The sequence below is a fragment of the Myodes glareolus genome, chromosome 2 (assembly GCF_982192425.1).
Source record: "Myodes glareolus chromosome 2, mMyoGla1.1, whole genome shotgun sequence".
Taxonomy (NCBI): Eukaryota; Metazoa; Chordata; class Mammalia; order Rodentia; family Cricetidae; genus Myodes; species Myodes glareolus.
In genome coordinates this window covers 44,525,042-44,542,134 of record NC_142027.1, presented here as the reverse complement: position 1 = coordinate 44,542,134, position 17,093 = coordinate 44,525,042, and the positions used below count along the sequence as shown (strand labels likewise).

General features: G+C 38.1%; 1 protein-coding gene across 10 annotated transcripts in view; it reads left to right on the top strand.

Annotated features, from left to right (window-relative positions):
• The first annotated feature begins 7,759 nt into the window (after window positions 1-7,759).
• Stxbp5l (syntaxin binding protein 5L) overlaps window positions 7,760-17,093 on the top strand; it is a 242,937-nt gene continuing 233,603 nt past the window's right edge. For all 10 annotated transcript variants that reach the window (XM_087899973.1, XM_087899960.1, XM_087899957.1 and 7 more), the window contains exons 1-2: window positions 7,760-7,855; window positions 8,921-9,114. In XM_087899973.1, the coding sequence (XP_087756099.1) occupies window positions 8,929-9,114 (186 nt within the window). In that variant the 5' untranslated portion in view covers window positions 7,760-7,855; window positions 8,921-8,928. The remainder of the gene's footprint in view (window positions 7,856-8,920; window positions 9,115-17,093) is intronic.

Here is a 17,093-nt window from a genome sequence, read left to right as displayed (position 1 = left end):
CTCTTGAAAAGCTATGCAAATCAATACAGGATTTGTATTAGAAAAGGACTATGGTTAAAGACAGTAGAGAACTGGAAGAACGGGGAGCGACAAATGAGGCTGAGAAATATGGGTTTTTCCTAACTGAACAGAGCCAGAGGGACAAATAACCCATAAATCACTCGCTGCTACTGAGAAAAAAAAAAAAAGAAAGAGAAAAAAAAAAAAAAACCTTGTAAACTGCCTCCGCTTGGCAAAGGTTAAGAAAACAATAATGTCTTGTCAGTCTAAACTAGTGAAAGAGCTGATTAGAGCAGAGGCTTATGCTTCGGCTAGTGAGGACCACATAAGGATTCTCTCTTGTCTTGGCGCCTACAGTCGGGGCAGACAGGATGTCACTCATCTCTTCTACCTTCACACTGGATTTGAATTTTTGTTCCTGGTACTCTGGCTTATTCTCCAAAGCTCCAGTTGACGATTTTAAAAGAACTAACAACGAGTATGGATATTTGTAAACATTTTGACATTTAACCCCTTGTTACCCACCCACCATAAAAATTAGTAGTGCTGTTAACTTTGTTATTGTCACTACGAAACAAATGCATATATCTGCCTAAGTGACACAGTCTTCCTGCGTCTTGGTGAGTTAAAGCTCCAGGCGTCAAAAGGCTGGATATAAATAGAACTGCCCCAAGCCCAAGAAAATCAGTCCGTCTTTATAGTTTCTATTACCTAGCTCAGAGTCAACAAATCTATTATTTGTTGTTTGAATCTTGTTGTCAAATTCAGTTTGAATGGTCATTTTTTAGAGTTAACATCACTCCTTACTTTGTCCATAGTTGTTGAAAGCCAAACTGCTTCAAACATTCTTGATTGTTTTTTTGAGAGCTCTATCAGAGGATCCAGCAAGGGAGAACAGCTACTCCACCCTTACTGAAGACTGCTTCTGTGTATTTGGAGGAAGGCTGTCCTCTTTGATGGAGCATGCAGTTACAGGAGGGAGGCACATGGAAGGAGGAAGGGGATACCCGCCTTGTTAGCCATATCAGTCAAATCAACCCTGGTGATCAATGGGGTAACAGATGTCTCGGTCAAATTGCCCATACATTTACTCGATTGTTTTCTTAAGAAGCTTCCCTTTTGTAGATCTAGCTACACATCTTTATTGACTTTTCCAGCTTTCCACGTGACGACTTCCTCATGTCCATCCACACAGCGGCAGTATGTGATATCAGTAAGTACCAACAAAATGGAAACTTGTTACCACTTTATACACTTAGAAGTCAAATATGTGTTACCAGTTCTTTCTCAGCTTTCTGAAAAGTCTATGAGAACTTTGGTAGTTTCTCTTTCGAGCCAAAACCACAAGCGCTCACGTGTTCTTTGTCAGGTCGTGTTTGATTCAGTGTGAACATGCATTCATCATCTTAATGCGAGCCTCAAATTTTATCAACAACATCTAGAAAAAGTTGGCATAAATGCAGGTCATATCAAATTTCATTTTACACTGGTTCTTTGTACCGTGAGTTTTCCACAGGGATATATGCTCTTAATGAGGTTATAAATTTGTAAAATCTTTAAAACATAGAATTTAGAATTATGTGTGAAAGTACAGTATCCTGGCAGAATAATACCTCTTAAAAAGCCCTTGGAAACTCTTCAGATATTTAGTATAAAGGCATTTACTTATTTTTATTTATAATAATATGAAATTATTACTGAAATATACAATAATATAGAAATGATTGAATAAACTATGTCATATTGGTGTGCTTGATTTTCAAAACCAGCATGTCTAAAGAACAATTAACGTAGTGGGAAATGCACACCACAAAATGTCAGCTATGAGAACTGGAGATTAAAAGCATATGCTGGATACTTAAATTTGTTAAAAATGTTCTCTAAAATGACTAAAAATACATGTTTATAATTGTTATAGTTTCTTAATGATGAAATTATGCCAGTACATACAAGTAGAAATATTAATAAAAATGTAACCTCTAGAGAGCACCAATTAGTAGAAGATTTTAAGGGTTTAAAGATTTAAAAATGCTTTTAAAGATCCTCGTTTGTTTGGTTTTTGTTTTGTTTTGCTTTCTTACTATGGGCTGCAGATAGTCTCTATTGGCAAATGCCTACATGGACACTGTTTAACTTAGCCTTTCAGTGAAGCTTTGACTAAAAGTACACAAAGACAGAACTTAAAAGTCAGCTAGTTCAATCTCCCTCCGTCTTTCAGTGGCAGTCTACCCACAGGCACAGGAGACCTTCAGATCATGAAAACGGAAGAACAAGTCAAACATCAAACCAACCTTTGTAAACTGTCTCACAAATGTAAAGAAGAATGAAGATAACATATTTGCAAGTTGCTTGCATTCTATAAATCACTTTTACATGCTGTTTGTTTCATGTGATAGCCTAGGTTGTTTATTATATGCAGAGAACAACTTGTATTGAGGCTGAAGGTGCCTGTTAGTCACTAGGCTCAGGCCTGTGTCAACATCAAACCCCTTTATCTTATCATATCGCAGTGTGATGGATGAGTATGTGAAAATCTATTTTAGAATATGCACAAAGAACTGATTTTAATTGCATGTTTAACAGTAAATATTTGAGTTTTGTCCTAGAAGGCCTGAGTTCTGTTTGCAATTCTGTTATTGATTGTGTGCCGAACCATACTTTGTATGTTTTTGTCCTATCCTTATGACCCCTGGCTTTTTATCTGAAACCCATGGGAGCTATGACATTATTTAATTAATTAACCTTATGTGCTTTTTTTTTTCTTTTGTGGGCTTGCAGTAGGCTGAATGAGAAATATTTTTATTTAAAAAAGCCAATGGTTATTCCCTGCTATGTGATAGAGAGCTGACAATTATTAACCAGTTCCTCTGATGGAAGATATATATGATAAGGTCAGGAAAAAGCCTGACGAAGATTTGGAAGGAGAGATAATTTTTTAGTCTGCTTGAAAGTTTGCTAGAAAGAATATAGTCGGGACGCGGCGTCTTCGCTGAGTTCTCATAATGAAATTCTAACTCCTAGGTCGGCAAATAATGATGTCACTGTAAATTGTCTGATGAACCTGAAATGGGTGACAGCTTAGGTTATTTGGTCTAGGACCCATTATCTCACAGCAAGTAGATTGGAGAAGTTTGCTTTTGCTAATATGAACAGTTGCTTGCCTTGCATTATGGGAAATCCTGTGTTATCACTCTTTCTACACGTAGTCTCTCCAGCTGCTCTGATATTTGCTGAGACTACATCCTCACTCAGGAAATTAATACTGCCTTGCTCTGTCTAATTAGTTATTGAATAACTGATTGTCTTCTGTTCTAACGGGACACACCCTAGTGACTCTGTTAATATATTTCAAATTATACTCAGCTTTCCTATGAGATAACCTTCCATGAGTGCCATCCCAGAAGGCTTTGCTTTTCATATTCTTTGCCCTCCAATTCTTAATTGTCTTTTAGTTGCATCCAAACTCCTGATGAAAAATTTTTAATGTTTTATCCCTATATTTGAACCTGACCATAATTAACTTTCTTAAATATCAAAGATTTGCATATATGAGATTTCTCAAAAAGAAAAATACCAGCATGAATAAAGTCTTGGAGCCTCCAGATAAGACTGATGATCTAAATCTCTGTTTCCAAGATTATGTATGATCTTGGGCTTAAGAATTCACTTTTTTCCCTTCAGTTTTACCACCAATAAAATGAGTTATCGGTAACTACTGCATGGCATGTCTGTGAGGATTCAACAAGGAGCCAAATGTAAGAAATTGACATAGATCTAGTGTACAGTAGATGCTCTCCAAAAAACAACAAATTTGATGATTGCATTGCTATGGGCTAAACTGTAGCCCTCCGCCCAAGTTCATACTTTGAAGCCCCAACCTTACCTCAGGAAGCAAGTTCCTTTGAAACCGGCGGCCTTAAAGATTACATTCAAACAAAGCCGTTAAGATGGGATCTACTACAGTTTGGTGGATGTCATAGGATGAGGGAATATTGACACACAGAAACCTAGGGTTCTGGTCCCCAGACAACAGACTAAGCAAGACACGGAGGAGGTGGCTAGGTATGAGTCAATTAGGGCTTCAGAAGAAACTAAGACTGCTGATACCTTGATTTTAGAACTCTAAATTCCAAAATGGTGAGAAAATACATTTTCTTGTTAAAGGTACCCAATCTGTGCTATTTTGTTATAAGAGTTCTGTCAGATAGATTGCATATATTCACATTTCCCAGAATATCTGATCACCCTCTCCTATTCTAGTCTGTCCAGTCCTCTGATTAGTGATAGGCAAGCGAGTAGGAATGTGGTCCTGTAAATCATTCCTAGATTGGAGGATGAGATTATCTCAAGTAGCCTTGGGCAGAGCTCTTTCTGAGCCTGAAGTTTTCCTTTCTGTGTAATGTGGGGAGAATGGCTGCCTGTCTCTGAGTATAATGAGGAGTAAATTGACGAGATGTTTGTCCGGTCCATAACTTCTGGTGTTTGGAATGTAGGTGACATCCACCCCTTAGAACTTTATATATGCTTGCTTTGCCTCCCTGCTTGCTTTTCTTAAAGCCCAGCCAACTCCACCAATCCTCCTTTCTAGTTGAAATGCCACACAAGTACATTTTTTGGGCTATTATTTGATTGTCTTTTGGTGTGGAAAAGTGGCTTTGATCAGCCTCATAGTTGGCTTTAGGCCAAGATGATGACTCCTTAAAGAGAGTTGTCACATGCTTCCAACAAGTATTCTAAAACTCCTTCCAGTTTATTAGTTTCATTGAATGCTTTAATTACTTTGTTGCAAGCATCAAGCTCAGACAGCTTTTCTTTCTGGGAGCTCTTTCTACTTGCCATGTAGGTAGGAAGAAATCAGGGTTAATTCAGAACTCCACTCAGGCAATTCCACAGTGTGATGCTATTCCTTAAGGGTACTTGATCCAGCTTTGGCATTTTCCCCTGTTGTTTTAAAGATATATTGTACGCTTTGATCTCATTTCTGCTGCCAAATGGTTTATAGAATAACACCCCGTTGCTTTTTAATTCAGGATGGAATGCGCTTCCACACATATTTCACCATGATTCATGGAGCAAGGTTCTTCTGTAGAAGTGGCCGGTGCTGTTTCCTAGCTCCCAAGGTGCCTTCTGCTTTCTGTCAGTTCCTGTCTTTACTTATAGTCTAGGCTGTCATCACCATATTTTTTGTCCACAGGAGATTTTTATCTCTTTTACCCATTACAATTATGTTAAAATTTTCACATTCGTATTTTATTCAAGTTAATATATGCTGGGTACTTGCCATGTATATGTTATTGTAGATTACTGTAGATTATTGCTAATATTTAGATTAATGCCAGAGAGTCCTAAGTATATTAATTCATTTTAGTTTTAATTTGGTTTGTGTGTGTGTTTATGAGAATAGAAGCAGAGTTACACTTGTTAGACAACTGTCTCACCATGAAGTCATATTTCCAGTTGTTTTAGGTTTCTAATATTTAATTTGGAACCATGTATACATATATATATGTATATATACGTATACATATATACATATTTAAGATGATTTACTGATTTTTATTTTATATGTGTAGGTGTTTTACCTGCCTGCGTGTCTGTGTGAGGGTGAGGGATCCCCTGAAACTGGAGTTACAGACAGTTGTGATCTGTCTTGTAGGTGCTGGGAATTGAATCCAGGTCCTTTGGAATTGAATCCAGTGCTCCCAACTACTGAGCCATCTCTTCAGCCTGGAAGCCTTTATATATTTTGACATGACTTTTCTCCTACATTTTATACCTATTTGTTCCAGCAGGATGACTGTGTGCTTTATTACTTAAAAAAAAAAAAAAACCCTCAACAGAATTCCCTTTGTGATCTTCAGAAAAGTTTTTGTCAATCTGTTTCATATGCTTTCCCCCTTCGGCCTTTTGTTTTATAGACTACAGACCACCACCTAGTTTGTGACAGTGCAATGCTTGTGATAAGTGATTCAGGTTTTGTTTGTAAACATTCTTTCTCTCTTTTCTGAACTGGGATATCTTCTTTCTTCGCTTTCACCACAAGACCAGACCTCCAGATGCTATGGACTTGTCTTCATTCATTCAATGCTTAAGGAGTTGCAGGTAGGTTAATTTTGCTGAAGGAAAGAAAATCTTTTAGCTTGCATTGACACCCATGTTTGGAGTGAACAACGGGCCAGAAGTAAGAAAAAAGGGTGAGAGAAGACAGATAAGGACAGAAATACATATTGTTTGGAATCTAATATAGAATTTAGAAGCATGCCAAGATCTAGTTTATAACATGGAATTTGTTATACACTTATTTTTTCACCCCTCCCAATCTTCCAAATTTTGGTATCATTTCATAAATCTTTAACTGATAGTTATTAACTAGTCCATTGTCCAAAAACCCTTAACTGTTTTTTGCAAGTTAAATATTGTGGCAGGTGCTAAATTAACTAGAAGCACAAAATTCCATTCCTGCCCTTAAGAACGTTACTATCTAGTTGTGACAATGAAAGTATAAAGGGGTCACAAAAAGGTAATACAAACGTTGAGGAATTAAACACTCAAAATGAGAATGTGAGCATTGAGCTGAGTATGTGAAAATCCGAGCGCTATTCCATCACCATGGTTCTTTTGCTACGTGCATGAGTAATTCATATAACAGTCAAATGTCCCCTTTTTCTTCTTCTCATCTCTCCTCTGAAAGAGAAAGGGGAGGGGCTGCGGATGTCGTCCTTTATCTAAGATATAAGACAATAAATATTTGGAATGATTACTAATGGTCTCTGTTGTGTTGCTCAGACTGAAGTGTACTGTTAATTATGGACCCTAAGTTGCCTTTTAAGAACAACCAGTCGGGACTCTGAACTACGTCTCCCCATAATGGTGCGCTGTTTTGTTTTCCTGTATGGAATAGAGTATTTCCCAAAATTATCCAAATGAGAAAAAGCTTAAAATGAATCTTGACATGGTTGGAGAGAAATGTTTCCTTGAAATTTTAATTTGTCTGTGTGAAGAAGGGGACCGTTGGTCTATTTCATAGACTGTGCAAAGCTGGGCAGACAATTCCTTAAAATCTGGAAGCCACCATTCCATCGAAAACCAATTCGTTTTGGTAAAGGTCACCTGTTAAGCCATAAGGAGGCTAACAGTTTGTATGGATTATTTACAAATCCACGTTAGACGCAGATAGCAGGACGGCGAAGGGAGCCCAATAGATGCACCTGGAGAGCAGAAGAGATACAAGGAAAAAAGGCTGGGAAAAAAAAAAGTCCAGATCACAATATGGTCCAGAGCGAGACCCAAGGTAACCCGCCCTGCAGCCTCGGACTCCTGGAGCGCCAAGTTCTCCAGCTTGCGAGCATTCTATTGATTCACACTTGCGTCCTTCAACAGGTAGCGCCAATTACAGCCCCCAAAGCACGGCGCCAGGGCATACTGGCTACTAAGGCTGTCAATCAAATACCTCCCCTACTTTCCTAAATTATCCCCTCCTCCTGTCACTGGCTTTTCGACCGACCTATCCCCAAACTTCTTTCCTGCCTGGAGTCCCGGGGACACAGGTCAGTGAAGCTTGTCATTGGCGAGAGGATGTCCCGCCCTCTGGCGCCTAGAGGGCCCCGCCCCCGCCGTGAGAGGCTGGGAGAGGGAGGAGGGCGCGGGCCGGCTGGGGCGGGGCCTACCCCCCACGGCGGGGGTGGAGCCTGCGGCAGACCCGCCCTCTCGGTTAGGACCTCGGAGAGCGCCAGGCACCGGGACCAGAGGGACCCGAGAAGCGGCCGGAGCCGGGCTGGACCGTCGCCCGCCTGCGAGCCCGCAGCCTCCGCGCCCTCCGCCTCACGGGCTGGCCGGCGCTAGGCGTCTGAGGAAGGTGCTAAGTCTGGGGTCCCGAGGGACACACGTGCCGATCCTTCGCGGCTCGCCCTCACACCTGTGTGCGTGCTTGTGAGTGTGCGTATGACTGTGTGTGTGTGTGTGTGTGTCCCCGCGCGCGCGCCCGCCCGCTCTGCTGTCTGTGAGGTGCGTGTGGCGTGCGCCGCTGTCTGCGAGGGCTCCGGGGCTCGCTGCCCGCCGTGGTAGCCCCGGCGCCCTGCTCGGCAGGAGGGAGCGAGGGCGCCAGCTCTGCGCGCCCTGCAGGCTGAGGCGGGACTCGGGCCCTCAGGCGTCACCGCCGCCTCACATTCCCTCCCGAGAGCCGCCGCTGTGCCGAAGGGGAGCCGGGCAGGGAGCAGACACGGGAGACCAGGGGCGGGAGAGGGACAGAGAGAGGAGACGGGGACAGGTGGAGGCAGGCGGTCCCCCGCTCGCCCCTCCCGTCGGCTGTGGCCGTGAGTCACCCGCAGATGTTCTGGGGTCCGGGTTTTTGGGAATACGGGATGAAAGAAAAAGCCATTTTTGCCCTGTCCCCCAATTCCTACTGAGAAAGAAGGAGCGTTGAAGATGATGGGGGGGGGAGCCCCGAACATGGTGGCAGAGTAAATATTGGCTCCCTCACAACATCGCTTTTTCTGAAAATAAAAATTTCGGAGCTGACCCTGAAGAAGGAAAGCCCCCTTTCAGAGCAATGCAGAGGGTCTTGATCTGCTGGGCTCTGGTCTGATTGTATAATAATGATGATATAATGCTAATGACGGTGATGACACTGCCTTTTATTTTTACCCCAGTGCTGATAAAGCAGAGCTACAGCTGGGGAGAAAGCCCTTGAAAATCTCATGTGTGAGGAAGGAAGACTGTTGCTCTCGGAGTGGTGTTCTCTTTATTTTATAAAGACATGGCTTTTTAAAGTTAAAATTCGACAAAATGAAGCCTGAGCCCCAATCTCCCCTAGACTACATCCAAGGCTCATAAAATGGGGACTAGCTACTCCTGTCTTGACGGATGCCCCGTGTGAATCCATGTTCGTCACCCCTTCTCTTTCCTTTTAATTTTTCAACAGTGTTTAAAATGAAGAAGTTTAATTTCCGAAAAGTTTTGGATGGTTTAACTGCCTCTTCCCCTGGCAGTGGCAGCAGCAGTGGCAGTAACAGCGGTGGGGCTGGAAGTGGCTCGGTGCATCCAGGAGGGACTGCAGGGGTTCTCAGAGAGGAGATTCAGGAAAGCCTGACTTCAGACTATTTCCAGATCTGCAAGGTAGGTTTTGAATTGGCCTTAAGGCCTGTTAAATTTTTATTTTACTGTTGCGAAGGAACAAGAAAACACATGTAACACACACACACACACAGACACACTCTCACACACTCAGGGCTATAAATTGTTGGGGAGCCAGCCTCAAAGAGCCCAGTACTAGGTCAATTAAAATCAGACATCAACTTGGGCATTAATTTATTAAAAACAATGGTAGTTTAAAGAGAAGGAAAACACAGAAAAAGTAGCATTTGCAAGACGTTAAGGCCCGATCAGTGGAGAAAAACATATTTGTGTACGAGTAGTAAACTGAAGGAGACATGATAGTCGTTTACTTTCCCGTGTTGTCATCGGAGAATCTGATTGCTAATTCTCTTTCTCTGTTCAGTAAAAGGAATAAGGCTCTTACCATGTTGCTAGAATTAGGTAGGCAATAGATTAATGAGTCCAATAATAACTTTAAAAATTCTAGATACGAAAAAAATAGTTTAGACCCTTCATGAATGTACAGATGCTATGGGTTTAATGCTTTTGAGAACTTGCAATACTTATAATAACTCCAAAGTAATCATTGTTCTGGTTTAGCGAGGAAACATTTTAGGCAGTTATAGTTTGACTTTGAGCTTCTAATAAACAAGCAGAATTTTGGGCAGGAAAAGAAAATGAGAATTTAATAAAACAGATGTAACACTACTACATAAAGATATTCTAGTATCACTTTGTAAAGTGATACTATGTATATATATATATCTTTTATTGCTCTTTTTGGGGGTTGCCTTTGAGTATAATTTTGACATGATTTATACAAGGAAAAAACTTTAAGTCAATTTGTATGATACAAATGAATCTAGTTTTATAACTGTGTTTGAATACATTATAAGAAAAATACTAAACTTTAGAATTTGCAGGAAATAAGTACCAAACAATTTTATTCTTCAAAAGGAAAATTTTGCAAATTCTTAATTTTGTAGTAAACAAATGATATATAATAAGGTTTTAGTCATTACCTCAGCTCTTTCTAGGATTATTATGAAATGTTAAATCTATAGTCATTAGTTTACTTAAAGTTCAAGCTTATTTAGAATTAAACGTATTTAATCAATTGTGTGAAATTTGAATGCAATAATGATATCTCCCCTCAGATGATATAATAGATATTATATCAGTGTAAGGAAGAGCTTAATAAAGTGGTCATGAAACAAGGGTGTGCAAGAGTCCTGGAAGCCAAATTTGAATTGCTATGCAGGGGAATTATATCTTAATTCTCTATTTTGTTTCTATTTCCTTTCCCACATCCTGAGAAAACTTCCTAATCCCCTCAATTAATGAATCTGATAGTGACACAGAAGAATTTTATTAGAGATAAAATTAGAACAGAACAGGTAGACTTCTAAACCAGATGTTGGACAGCCGAGGCTGTAAAGCCAGGAGAGAAAATTTTAAATAAGAGCAATTCCGATGTGTAAATACAGGAAAGAAAGTTCAGCACGTGGTCACCTACAAGTTCATTAGGAAATGGATGGTCATGGCAAGTGGCATAAGTTAAGTGTGTGCTATTTCAAATCCAGATGGCACGGTAGGAAGAGCACTGGCCTATGAACCAGATGAACCAAACTTAAAACAAAGCCTGCATCTGCCAGCCATACTATCATGGGAAAGGTGTTTTTCTCCCTGGAACCTTGGTTTCTGCAACTGTAATATGTGATTTTATGCTTTCTTTATCTGATAGAAAGTTTATTAGAATCTGAGGAGAAAATGTGGGGAAGCCAGTACACAAGTTGGGAGGGGTAATAAAATATTTGTATTTTTTTGTTTTTGTTTTTGTTTTTGTTTTTCGAGACAGGGTTTCTCTGTGTTGCTTGGGAGGCAGTACTGGAACTAGCTCTTGCAGACTAGGCTGGCCTTGAACTCACAGAGCTCCGCCTGCCTCTGCCTCTTGAGTGCTGGGATTAAAGGTGTGCACCACCACTGCCTGGCCATATTTATATTGTTAAATATATAAAAAAAAACCCTTATTTGTAGCAGAACAAATACAGCCATTATATTATATTTAATATAATATAAATAATATATATAATAATATATTTTTATGGCAATAAGTTTCGAATAATGAGGCTAGGCAGCTGCATTAGCTATGCACTGATAGTACTTAAGTCACCCCAAAGAAGGAAAACATAATAGCTTCTTTGACAAGGATTATGGTTAATTTTGAAAAGTGATTATGTAACTATTTTATAGGTAACATAGTCTATAATGAATATATAAAATGGATTGAGGAAATCCAAAATTAGAGCCATTATTGAAATGAGAACTTCATTTAGACTTACTGATTAAATGTACAAAGAACATTCTATTCTGAATGGTAAGAAGTCAGCACCTTCTGTGTACTTTTACCTTTCCATCATGGCTAAAATTAAAGTGGAAATCTAGATCCTGTTTTGTTGAACCGAGTCTCCCCCCCACTATCTGATGGAGATTCAAATCTTATTTCCTTTGTAGTTCTTCATTTTATGCCATTTCCCCTCTCCAGGACTTGTTCATTTCATCTTATTTTCTTGATTTGTATCTTGAAAATACATTCTGATTTCCTCACTTCTTATTTTACCTTATTATACGTCATTTTGTTGTAACAATGTTATTACCCAAACACAATATGGTTTGCCTGGGACAAATTCTATGTTAGTTTCCATAGAGCAGTAGTTCTTCAGAAACAAGTCTTGTTCTGCTCCAGTAAAACCGATTAGAGCAAATAAGTGTGGTGCTTTATTGGCTTAAATTGATCTGAAGAATTATAACAAGTTATACAGCCAATCAATAGTTTTTTTGTATTTTGTGTTTTTTGTATAATACTGTCCATAAGCAGGTATAGGCATTTGTTACCCTGTAAATGTAAGCTAAACTCTTCATAATAACTGAAAATGCTCACGATCAGAGAGACAGACTAATGCATCAGCTTATTATAACCCATTTCAAGTCCAATATGTGCACTCGAATGCTCTCTTGCTCAGCTACTTGCAACATACACAAACCACCTTTCCCAAATATGAATTCTGTGCAACTCAACTTGAAAACACTGCTTTCCACAACAAAATTTAACTTTGATTTTCTTATAATTCTATTCAGAATGGTGTCCTGTTTACCTTCCTGCTTATATTTATTTCCTTGGTTTCTAGGTATATTGTATTGCTCCAAAGCGTCGTATTGTCATATATCTAATGCTTCTTCCCATTTCTTGACTTCATTTAGAGCATCTCTTCACCTTTAGCATTCATAATTGTCCATTTATCCTTTACCATATTTTTTAATGACCACCTCTATGAGACCAGTTCTGACCACTGCCCCTGTTATTTCCTCTATGCTATGGACATTCTGAAAAGCAAGTGTGTCATTTTGCTTTTATAGCTCACTTAGTTATTACAGACTAGTGGTTCTCAGTGAATTCTAGCCTCACTCCAGTGGTAGGGAGTCAAAATATGCAGGGATAAGGCCCACAGCTTGGCATTTTAATAAAGGCCCACAAAAGATTCTCAGGCACAGTAAATATTGAGAATGAGGTGTAGATGTGCTTTTTAACAGAACAAAACATCACACATCATTGGTTGCTTAACTAAAAGTAGGTTAAGGCAAAAAAACTACCAATAATTATGTATTGAAACACTTCTTATTATGTGCATAGTTGTTTTGTGAGCATTTATGTCTATGTATTGCTTGTGTGCCTCACGTCTATGGAGACCAGAAGAAGGCACTGGATTCCCAGGAAGCAGATGGTTGAGAGTCATCATTTTGGTCTGGAACTACAACTGGATGCTTTGGAAGAGCAATCAGTGCTCTTAACTGCTGGTCATCTCTCCAGCCCAAAGATTTATTTTAAATTACGTGAATATCTCCGTGTGTGTGTGTATGTGTGTGTGTGTGTAACCTTGATTTCTGCAACTGTAATATGTGATTTATGCTTTCTTTAGCTGAAAGAAAGTTTATCAGAATCTGAGGAGAAAATGTGGGGAAGCCAGTACACAAGTTGGGAAGAGTGATAAAATATTTATATTGTTAAAGTAAAAAAAAAACACCTTTATTTATATTGTTAAAGTAAAAAGTGTGTGTTGATCTCCATGTGAGTTTGTGTGTGTGTGCACGCGTGCACGTGTCTACAGAGGCCAGAGGCATTGGATCTATTAGATGTGGAGTTATAGTAGGTTGTGAACCATTTGACATAGGTTCTGGCAAACAAATTCAGGTCCTCTAGAAGTACCGAATAGACTGTGCTCTATTTTATTTTTACTGAAAACAGACATAATAGTAAATATTTTAATTTGTTTACTTGAAAACATAAATATGTGCCACTTTACAAATCACTTTATGAATAACAAATATATTTTTGGTTACTGAGAATTGGTTCTCTGAATAGAATTTCATAAATTCTGTATGGATTTGTCTTCCACAGCCCATTACAAATCAATCTGTACAATTTTTAGCTTTTATTTATTCAAGTGATATAATAATGCTTATAAAGCAAACCTAGTATCAAATCATATATTTTGTATATTACACATTTTTATCCTTATGATTAATGGATCTACATCCCAATTTGATGTTTTTATTTGAGAGTAGTTTACTAGATTTTAGCATTCAGTGAGCCTTTAGTTTCCATGTGTATACTTTACAGAGAAATGAGTTTTTGCTAATATTACTAGCAGGTTGATTAAGTTAAAATTAGTTTGAGAAGTATTTTATTATACTTTCATAATGACCATGTAAGGAAGGCACAGGAAGTACTATCTAAATTCTATTGATAAGATAGAAGAGGTCAGAGAATTTAAAACCTGAGGTTTCCCAAAATAGCTAATAATTTCAACACCATTTTTTAAAATCCAGGTTCTTTTTGACTTTTTATTTGATGAGAAGCCAATATGATAAATTCTTAAGGAACATGGAGACTTTGAGAAGGTAGACTATTTCCTTAACTTTTTGTTCAAAATATATGTTAAATATAATCAAATCCCTCCACTTCCTATTCTGATACCTTGATCAAAGCCTACAATATTTCCTGCATGGGCTGCTACTATATAGTTTTCTGTGTTCTCCCCCATTTCACTCAGGCCTCACTAGAATCTCCTCTCTTTCTCTCCCCTGCCCCTTGAGCCAGGGTTTCTCTGTGTAGCTTTGGTGTCTGTCAGGGAACTAGTTGTAGATCAACTCACAGAGATCTGCCTGCCTCTGCCTTCCAAGTGATGGGATTAAAGGCGTGTGCCACCTCCGCCTGTCTTAATCTTATTTCTTAACCAATGGAAGAAAACCTTTTATTACCATTCCTATTAAAACTCTCCAATAGCTTTCAATTTCTCTTAAAATTAATAAGGGTAGGCATAGTGGTGCACACTTTTAATCCCAGCATTTGGGAGACAGAAGCAGTCAGAACTCTGAGTTTGAGGCCTGCCTGGTCTACAGAGCAAGTTCCAGGACAGTCAAGGCCTCACAGAGGAACCCAGGCTCAGGAATTAAAAAAGACAAACTTGAAGTTCTACTATACTTTCTAAAGCTTCAAATTATCTGCCTCTTTATAAAACTATTTCAATTGCTATTTCTTTTATACTATATTACCTGTGTTGTCCTTCTTGCTGTTTCTCAGACATAATTTCTACCACAAGGCTTTATATATTTAGTCTTTACTTAGAACTCTCTCCTTTCTACCACCTCCTCCTAGATTCCTAAATAATGGCTCCCTTTGCTTTATCTGCTTCCTCAACACCATTCAGTGCTGTCTGTTACCATATCAGAGAAGGCCTCACTGGGCAATGCTTAAATCCTTTACTCCGTTCTCATGTTAGGATGACTCTCTCTTGGCAATTACTAAAATTACTTGTTAGTAAATTATATATAGATATTAGTAAATTATACACACACATTCGTTATATACCCTGTGTGTGTATGTGTTGTATATTTCACCTCTACAGTATAAACTTCATGAAGACAGGACTTTATTTTTCATATGTATATCTATATATGCATATATATATATATATATATTACTGATGTATACGACATCACTTTCCTTGTAAAACATAGTTAAATATTTGCTGAATAAGTGAATGAATGAACGAGTGAATGAATAGGAGCAAGGAAAGTATTAGGAGCATACTCAGAAAAAAATAGATCTTATTTTGAACAGTTTCTTGGAACAATTTTTATGAAATACATTTTATTAAAGAGAAAAAAGAAAATTGAGCCAGGCAGTGGTGGCGCATGCCTTTAATCCCAGCACTTAGAGGCAGAAGCAGGCCGATCTTTGTGAGTTCGAGGTCAGCCTGCTCTACAAGATCTAATTCCAGAACAGGCTCCAAAGCTACAGAGAAACCCTGTCTCGAAAAACAAAAACAAAACAAACAAAACAAAAAAAAGAAAGAAAAGAAAATCATTGAAAGAGGGATTTTTACATTATAAATGTGATATATATTTTTAAAAATCAGTGGGAGACTATAGATAAAGTTTATTTCAGGTTTTATTGTATAGAATATTAGGAACATCTTTGTTTCCACATGATCAGTGAAATGGTTCAAATTATTAGACTGATAATCTTAAGCACATGAGATGTTCCAGATTTAAGATTTTTAAGAATTAGGAAAATGACAAAAATCATATCATAATCGCTAAAGTTCTGAATAAACTCTTAAATTAGCTAACTCACTGTTTACCAACATTTATTATCATGATCTTTTTTATAAATGATAATGTCATTAGAGCTAATATATAAACAACTAGTGTAATTTCTGATCCATGATCATGATCCTCATATTAGATAATATATCAGATTTTCCAAGCAAGAAAATAGACACAAAATCAGAAATACAGGCATGGACTGTAGGGGCTAGGGTATTTAGAACTCTGATAGATTCCTTCCTCACGATCTCCACTGTCTCTTCATCTCCCGACTTCATATTTTCCACACTTGTGTAGTTATGTAATTGAGATTGACACAAGGACATAACCCTAGTTCCAAATTTCTGCAATCTTTTTATATGAAAATAACTATAAAAGATTCCCTGAAAAGTATTGACATTTTTTTTGTTTCTATAGTTACAAACTGGTGAAATAAAACATAGGATTACTTACTATGGATAAAGCATCTGACAGTGGCCTTATGCTATAAAAATAGCAGTAGAAGAGGAATAGCCCTGAAAACATTATACAGACGGAGACGGTTGTTCTTATATACTTAGGAATAAATATAAGTATATGTATATCAAAAAATTAATGAAAAATGATGGCATGAATTTGGAAAAAGAGCAAGGAAGGGTGTATGGGATGTTTGGAGGTAGGAAAGGGAAAGGGAAATGATGCAATTATACTATAATCTCCCAAAAGAGAAGAAATGCTAAAACATAATGGTAATGGAGGAAAATCACAAAGAATCAAGATATAATCAGGACTGAGATGTTAAGATTAAAAACCAAAAATAAATCAGGTTTTAAAAACTAATGAAAACTGGGTTATTCCATACCACAGACTACCTTTGCTTATTTTAAGAGCATAGGAGTATGGGGCATACTTGAGTTAGGGATTATAGACATATAGGAAGTATGTTAAAGATTTTAAAAGTCACCATAGAGAACAATTTTTATGAGTGATCCTTTGGTGCTAGTATATTATTGATAAATAAAATTAATGAACTCATTTAGTATGGCATTTCTGATGATCCTAAAAGCTAACAGTGCAGTCAATAGCTCTTTGTGTATATCTTAAAAGAATTAATTTAAAATATTATATAGTCTGCAAAAGCATGCTTATCTATAGGATTATTTACTAGTAATTCTAGTAATTAAGTGAAATATCTATTTTTCTTTCTTTTCTTTACCTTCCTTCCTTTCTTTTTATTTATTTATGTATTTATTTATTTATTTAGGCAAGGTTTCCCTGTCACTTTGGAGCCTGTACTGGAACTAGCTCTATAGACCAGGCTGGCCTCACACTCACAGAAATCCACCTGCCTC